Source organism: Ixodes scapularis, unplaced genomic scaffold (genome assembly GCF_016920785.2).
Source record: "Ixodes scapularis isolate PalLabHiFi unplaced genomic scaffold, ASM1692078v2 PGA_scaffold10__122_contigs__length_95168666, whole genome shotgun sequence".
Taxonomy (NCBI): domain Eukaryota; kingdom Metazoa; phylum Arthropoda; class Arachnida; order Ixodida; family Ixodidae; genus Ixodes; species Ixodes scapularis.
The window spans coordinates 40,459,584-40,467,607 of record NW_024609836.1 but is presented as its reverse complement, the minus strand read 5'-3'; the positions used below and the strand labels follow the sequence as shown (position 1 = coordinate 40,467,607).

The 8,024-nt window shown below is 47.4% G+C and overlaps 1 protein-coding gene across 1 annotated transcript; it reads right to left on the bottom strand.

Moving 5' to 3' along the window:
• Nucleotides 1-507: 507 nt before the first annotated feature.
• LOC120842482 lies at nucleotides 508-4,795 on the bottom strand. Its single transcript, XM_040213615.3, has 3 exons — nucleotides 4,678-4,795; nucleotides 2,416-2,502; nucleotides 508-1,171 (listed from the first exon to the last, which is right to left on the bottom strand). Exons 1-3 carry the CDS (start codon nucleotides 4,747-4,749, stop codon nucleotides 863-865), a joined length of 468 nt encoding a protein of 155 aa, XP_040069549.1. The 5' UTR covers nucleotides 4,750-4,795; the 3' UTR covers nucleotides 508-862.
• Between the last annotated feature and the right edge of the window lie 3,229 nt (nucleotides 4,796-8,024).

Genomic DNA, 8,024 nt, shown 5'->3' with positions numbered 1-8,024 from the left:
TTGGTTAGGTCTCCTTCATCGGTATGGATGCCCGTTCTCCGGTTCGCAGAAACGGGCTTTGTAAAGATATAATTTCACGTGTTAGTACTTTTGGCGAATGGTACTTCGCCAAAACGCAGAGAGCGCTCCCGCCACTCTTGATTTACGCACGGTGGGCTGTGAAAAGTCTCCAGTAGCTCAGGAAACCAACTTACCTGTCGGCGATTTTTGATTCGACGGGCAACGTTGGACAAATGGCGCACAAAGAAATAAGGCACTTCCAGTCAATGGAGACAGTACAATGCACCTTATTCCTCATGCAGAACCACGCGTAACGTTTGTCCAGACAACGAGAAGAAACGTAACACCGAAAATGTTCGTGGCGCCAGCACGGTTCGCCCGGGCTTCATCATGTCACCATCAAGTCGCGCACACGAGTTCACCGCAAGGGATTTCAAAATAAAGCTCAGAAACAGCCGGACAGTTTTTGACGCAGCATCCTCGCAGAAGGTCGCGCCAGTGGGTCCGACTAACAGCTTGAGGTTTCCAGGAGCTAGGGCTCGTAACAGTGACAGAGGGTTTGATATAAAAATAATTATTCTTGGGTGCGTACTTATATTCTGAGGATGGGTCGATCCTAGAAACGGCTTTGAGTCATTTCTCACCGATTGCTGGTCGCTGCAGAATAAATCTTTACACTGAGCAGTCTGGCAACTGCAGCGGTGTCTTGTCCAGGTAGCCGTACGCCGGCATGGTAAGATCTATCGCTCAAGAAACAACAACAAAGGCAACGGAAACAAGGCGGGGAGACGTTGCTCCCCTGAATAATGGAAGACATATCTTCATGACGGTGGAGCCGAACACTGGCTCGATAGGTTCAGTGTCACCGGACGAAACACAGCACTTTCAGTGGCCAAAGAGCAGCCTCTACACTGGAGAACGGCACCATGGGTGAGTGTCTAGGTTTCGGCAAGTGCACATCCGGGGAGCAGTGAGTGCTGCTTTGGTTCCTCAGTTCCAACTGGTGGAAGCAGTTGCTGCCGCTATTATGTTCAGTTTCATGCTGAAAGTTTACGTGGTCGGTGTCTGTATTGTGGGAGCTGGACCGTTTACTCCGTTCAGACGCACGTGGCCATTGTTTCGTTACGTGGCGTTCATGTCCGACGAAGCTTCGATCTTCATCCACAGAGCTCTGAAATGAACAGAGTGAGGCCGCAGAACGTTATAAAATGGCAACAGCGTAACACAACGCACTTGGTCCATTATATTTCAAGTCAATCAAACGCAGCTTATAGATCTTCGCATCATAGCAAAGGCACATTTTCATCTCAGTAGTTCCCCTACCGACAGATATAAAGTGCTGACCCACTCGCCGCGCACATGGCTATGAGGCTTCTTTGTGTTGTTTTTGCTTTGTTTTTTGATTGAAGTGTGTACCTTACAGCACACAACCAAAACAACGGGTGCTGGGCGACTTTGAGAAGCAATGCAAGTCTAGGTTTTTTTGGTTTTTTTGTTTTGTTTTACAAGTACCCTTAGGCGTCTGCTTACGTTTATCATAAATTTCGGCCAGGTTCGGCGAACAAACAACTGAATTGATTCACAAGGAAGATGACCATTATCATCGGCTCTACCCAATGACACTAGTTTCCAGAAAAATAAACCAGCGAAGAGGCTAATGCATGAATGCATAGTAAAGAAGCAAGTCAGTAAGCCTGATTAACAATATGCTGAATCGTAAAGAACGAATGAACTCGGAAGTTAACTGCTCACTTTTTGGTTTCCATGAACACCAACTTTTTGTGAACTTCGCAGACTGGAAAAGTCTCGTACAGTGACGCATATAATATATAAAAAGAAGTGATATTGTATCGGCCTGTTTTCATGAAAGAAATTAAGTCCTCGAGGAATATAAGCATAGCTCTTCTAAAGTGAGTGGGAAATACCTTTAACTAGCGGAACTGCTAAAGGACTGATTTAGAGCATTTCCCAATATGGGCCTTAGGAAATAAACTTGTTTTGTTATATGAACTTTCAACGTACTCAAGATGTCAGATTACTGACAGGCACATCAAATAAAGTTTGACATTTGTCTTCCGACAAGTTTGGTCGAAGTCGAACTCCAGGCTCCACATCGTAAACCTGTGTAGACATATCTTTATTCTCTTTCATTTGCACCTTTTAACCCTGCCCACTACGTGCAGGCGCGCAATACACAGTCACAAGTCCTCTTGCAAGCTTTATGTCCGGTGTCATCGCCACCAATGTTGATGAGAATACCGTTCAATGCCAATATAAGTACAAGGATAGGTTCTCATAGGGTAAAATTCAAGACGTAGAAAAAAATGTGAATAAATCACTGGAGAAGTTTACAGTCTTAAACATTCAAACACAATGCATTGTTTGGTTAAGACTTGATGCTAGTACAGACCTTACCTTGTTTAGGTTTCTTCGTAGGCTAGCCCTGGAGTGGCCATTGATAGATGGTGTCCACGCTAAAGTTCTGGAGCCCGTAGTTTTTGGCTGGAAGGTAGAAAAAATAACTTTTTATCCTTGCGTTCTGCTCGAATATCGAGAAGTGCTGAAATTGCGCAGCCTGCAAAATCCTGCTTTGCGGGTGCTGAGTCACCAAACTCAAAGTTCTCAGTACGTAATGCGCACACAACGGGACAGCTGGCAGAAGGTCCGAAAAACATCTTCAATGGGAAGTTAGAACTGAACAGCCCTTTTGTTGTCAATGACAAGATGTGAGCGACTGAGAAGTCTTTCGGCTGCGGCAACTCAAGCCATGGCCTCCACTATACTCACAAAGCCTGCCTGACATTTAGACGGCCGAGCCCTAGAGTGCCATGGTCTCAGATTTAGAGCGCGAGGGTCTGGTATCACAGAGCATCAAAGAGTCATTTCTCGGGGAACCTGGCGCACAGCGTTTGCAGAGGTGAGGACCCGAACACACACTTGTTCTCTCGGGAGAAGTGTGTTTCGGCTTATCGCCGCAGCGGGGCGTCAGTCACGTGGCTCTCCTCTCATCTGTTGTCTGCCGCTCCACCTTTCCCATTTCAGCGGCCGCTTCTCGTGGCGATCTGCCAGGCTTTACCAGTATATAGGAGGCTATGGCACGGCGGAAGAGAACGAGCGCGTGGTGGAGGAAGGACAGTTGAAAGAAACGCCCCGCCGATCTCATCCTGTCAGTTACCCTAGACAAAATGCAGCGCATTACAGCAGGATGAGCGTCTGTTACAAAGACCACAGCGATCGCACTGATGTGCCAAGTCACAACCAGAGACGGCGGAGGGCGGTTCAGCAGGCGACCAAGGGCAGGTTCCCAACACGGCGACATGCCCCTCTGCTCCTTTCGCAGAGAGTAGAGTGACGTCATGGCCACGAGTGCTGATTGGAGGATATAGTGGACAGACACAAAGGCGAACGTTGGTCAGCTCCTTGCACAGACGGTGCTGTGGCGTCAGAACTCCGAATCTCGCTGATCTGGCGTCGTCTGCGAGCCCTTGCAATGGGTAGGTTGTTTTATCCACTGGACACAATCAGAGAAGCAACAAGGAACTATAAACTTACAGCCGAGTTGTTGTTTGCTAACTAACCAAAGGGAGTGGCGCCTGCTGGGGAGAAGCTTCATCGCACACCTGATAGCTCCAGTCTCACCATTTTTGCGCCTCCTTGTTTCATGCACGAAGAGACGCGTTTTGTCCGTCTTGCTTGCCGTATAGGCCTCCTCAACCAACAGTCTTGTTAGATAAGTGTGACTATGCTCACGGCTCAAACACTATTTATACAAACCGAGAATCCTGGAATGAAAAACGTACACTTGACCGGATTGCCTGAGAACGTATGTAGTCGGGTCAGGGTGGTGTGTGTTAGTACAATTGGCATAGTTTTATCCGTTAGACCGCTCCAGGAATCAGAGACGGGGCCTTTCGCTGTTGTTCTCAATGCTCACATGAGAAGTAACACATACAAGCCTGCGGCACATGCATTTTAGCAGAGGGATGGCAAAGCGCACGTCAGCCATTATGCTTACGCGGCAACTTCGCTTTGTAGTTCAAATCTGAAGAAATGAGATTTCGCACTCGGAGAATAATTTTATAACCGTAAAGCATGAACAAAATGATAACGTAAGTTCCCAAGTAAAAAGCACTAAAACCCGTACATGAGCTCCTCCAGCCAATAAGCGTCTTCGATGAAACCAGTAGGACGGCTTTGTCATTTCTGTTCAGCTCATATTCAAAAAGCGATTTTGTTTGTTTGAGTGTGTTTACTATTATTTATATTATTGTTCAGCTGTTTGATGGGTTGTCGTGGATCAATCGTGGATCAATTGTAGTAGTACCATTATTTCGATTTCGATAGTTTATTCCGCCTTCTGTAGAAATGTGTCTCACAAGTACGCCTGGTCCCATGGCCAAATACATGTGGTATTTATCTGCTAGATTTGTATACAGAAATAATTCGGAAAAATTATTCATACTCAAATATATCATTATAACATGACAAAATAAGATGCGGATATAAAAAAAGAAAACTAAAGAGCCCATTTTTGACTGCTGAGGTATTTTTAGCAGGTTGCCGCCGGTACGTCTAATCTACCGGGGAACTCAGTCGCCACAAACCCTTAGCACGTTTTGCCATCCTTCTGTGTTGAGAACTGGGGACAAACGCCAATCAATCACAAGAACGTCATACCGGTGTACGGGTACAGATTGTGGTCTCGGTCACACTCGGCTTCAGACAACTCCGCCGGTTCCGCACAGTCATCGTAAGGAACTTTTAGGGAAGTGCTCTCTTTAAACCTTGAGGAAACCTTTTCACTGGAAAAAAAGCAAGTTCACACGAGACGCCGAACGTTTGCAAGTTTACTCACTCATCGAGTCGGACGCCCTCATAACGTCCGCACCTTATTAGTCTGGGGGATGTATATAAGCACGTCCCGCGCGTCTACATTTTTCGAGAAACAGGCATAAACAAAATCGCAAGGCCAGTGAATGAGGCGTGATTTTGCCTTTCTTTCCTATGAGTGATTGGTTTAAACGGTGATAGATAACGAATGAAGGTGACCATAGCGTTGTGACTTTTTTTTTTTTTTTTTTTGCGGCGCTGCGTGGTTGTCTTAACTGGATCGTAGCCTTGGCTGCGGTCCAACTTCATGTTAACGGAGTATTTTGAGGCTGGAATCCCACCCCAGCTTCACACGGAAATCAGCTCTGGGCTTTAGCACGGACCACGATGTTTGACATCAGCAGAACGCAAAGCTAATGACAATTTGTTTAACGCACGCATTGCGGACCTCGTCATTTTTGACACTCGTAAAGTTTAATTACAACTACTGGTTACCCGTTCTCCAAGAAAACGTATAGACGGGCTGGCCTTGCTCCCGGTAACTTGAAACAACCTCGTGCAAGTTATTCGACTAGATCGGGTATTGCGTGCAATGACGAGCGGGAATGGAGTAACTCTGCACTTACCTCGAGTAGGTGTCCTCCCTATACTGCACGGGAGTTGTGGCATCTGAACAAATATTTGGGTGGTTAGAGTGAAAACATGAGGCGACGGCGCTCCGCAATGTAGAACAGCTGGTATAATACACGGCGGCTGACCGCTTCGACCGCCAAGCTAGTGAGATATCAAAGGCGGAAACGAAACGCTACCCTCGGATTCTTCGTCTGGACCTCCCGTTAGCGAAGGATGCCTCGAGCTCGTCCATAACTGGGAGTAGCGCTCGCTTGAATCATCCGTGCCGTCCTGCTAAAGAAAGAAAGAGAAAAACAAAAAACTCATGATATAAACGATTCCGTAACTTTTACGCTCGTCTAGTCTGGCAGATTTATTTTGTTGTCAAGTATATCACCGTTTGATCTGCAGTCACTTCCACGAGGGCAGGTATATCAACAGCGGCTAAGACATGCGTTTAAACACTATTAAGCCTTGTTCGGACAGTTGCGTTTGACTGCGTTGCGGCTGCGAGTTACCAGGACATCCCTGCTGCTTATATCGCGTGCCAAAATGATTCCTTGAAATGGATTCCACGCTTTATATGAAGCACAGATCTACCGGTGATTCACTTTCGGTTCTCGACGCCACGCAATCAAACGCACTCAAACGCAAGTACCTGAACCGGCCTTTAAAGCCACACTGCAGTGTGTCGAGAATACTCTATTACTGCTATCCGCAGAGCCAAGCCAAGTAGGCCATCGGGTGCTAGACGGCAAGGGCTTATTGAATCTCATTTTCGTAGGGCCGAATACACTGCTCAAATGGGTCGGTGTGTCAGTGACCGGCTACGAGAGCATCACGTGAGAGTAGTTTGTCGTACCAGACCCCAGCACCTCATCCTTGTGCGAAGAAAATACAGCAGTGCCTGTGTTCATGTTCACGCGGTCCCTTAAGTCGAGGTCACACTACTCATACATTAAAGAAAAAAGCAGTCTGCAAGCATCATTCACTGCAATATCCGTAGTTCGAATGCCGCGTGACAAAGGTTCTCCTTGAACTCATTTCCAATTTGCATTCGAAGCACGGATATCGCGGTGAGTCGCGTTCGAATTTGTATGCAGACTGTCTTTTGTCTGACGCATGAGCAGTGTGACTCTCGTTTTTGAAGCTAGAATGACAGCTGGTGGAGGAAGATTATCAAGGCGTATTCAATAGCGGCGACCTCAGGAACCATAACCAAGCATCGCCCCACCTTGAGTCGATGTGGGACGTCGTAGGTGTGCTCCTTGGCGTGGCCCCTCGACGCCCTCTGCAGGGTTCCCGACAGCTCTTCTTGTCCAGAGCGTCCTGTGCCACCGTAGAAAGCCACATGGCTGGTTGCGTACGGCGACGGGTAGTAGAGGGACGCCCGCTGCGAGTCGTACATGCCGTCGCCCTTGGCCTTGCCGTACGTGCTCAGACAGATGTCGTCCACTTTGCCGGGCGAAGCCCTGGAATCTGGAAGAGAAGGCAAGTAGGCACAGATCAGGATCACACCGCGCCATGAGCGACACAATGAAGGCGGAAACCTTTATATACGTGAGAAGAATCTTCAGACTAGACAGCGATCGCAAACTCATTCGAGTGTAAAGGCCAGATAGCCCACCCCCGGAAGGTTGAGGGCCAACTGGGGGGGGGGGGGGGGGGTGCAATATTTTGTTGTTTTGGCGGAAAGAGGAAACAAACAAAAAAAAAATACAAGCAAGCAGGAGTGGTGTTTTGCGTTGCTGAGCAGCCGATTGTCTCACCGACACCCTAGTGATATTGTACAGAAGCCTCGTGCTTTCTGGTTTTTGTAAGCTTGCCGTTTTGCCATCTTTACCTTTCATTTGCATATACGACTAGTTCGGGCCCACGCTGATGTTATAAGATTTAAAACACCAACGTACTGAGAGTTTTCGATAGAACGAAAGCAAGCACACCGTCCTTGCCCTGCCCCACAGAATAACTCAACAAGCGCTGAAAATATCTCTTCATACGGCAGTTCCTGCTTTCCTGGCGATTTTTATAACAGCATTATTAGAGAATGCCTGTATTTTAAAGGTTTTTTCTGACGGCCGTTCAGCCGAGATGCCGTTTTAAGCAAAGGGCTCACTCTTGTAATCAAGTATTGGTATTGCCGTTTCGGTTGATTTACAGAACAAAGGGCTGAGAAGCAAATAGTTAGACGAAGCAAAACTTAGCTCAAGATAAAACTCAATAGTGCAAAATTTATGAACAAGTTATATGAGCGGAGCTTTTTGTCTAGCTGAAATGAATCGACGATATGAAACTTTTATTTATGGCGCATGTAGCGCTCGAGGCATGGAAACGGGGCCTCGCAGCCGCAGGATGTTTGCGGGCCGCGTCCCAGAGTGTCGAGGCTTCATGCGGCCCGCGGGCCGCATGTTTGAGACCCTGATAAACACCATTGCAATAATTACAAGTCCTCAGCCCCGCGTATGAACTCCTCAGCCCAGCGCGCGCATGTTCGTCGCTTCAGAAGGAGAGCACATCACGCGCCATGCGCACAATCACTGGAAATAGAACAGGTCAGGAGATCTTTTTTTGGAAAGATCTAT

What these genes read in the sequence shown, in the direction of transcription:
- LOC120842482 (XM_040213615.3), bottom strand. Translation starts at nt 4,749, where the DNA reads ATGACTGTGCGGAACCGGCGGAGTTGTCTGAAGCCGAGTGTGACCGAG. An exon ending in CAATCTGTACCCGTACACCG is followed by an intron (nt 2,503 to 4,677) that starts GTATGACGTTCT and finishes TCTACCTTCCAG; the next exon opens with CCAAAAACTACGGGCTCCAG. An exon ending in TACGAAGAAACCTAAACAAG is followed by an intron (nt 1,172 to 2,415) that starts GTAAGGTCTGTA and finishes TGTTCATTTCAG; the next exon opens with AGCTCTGTGGATGAAGATCG.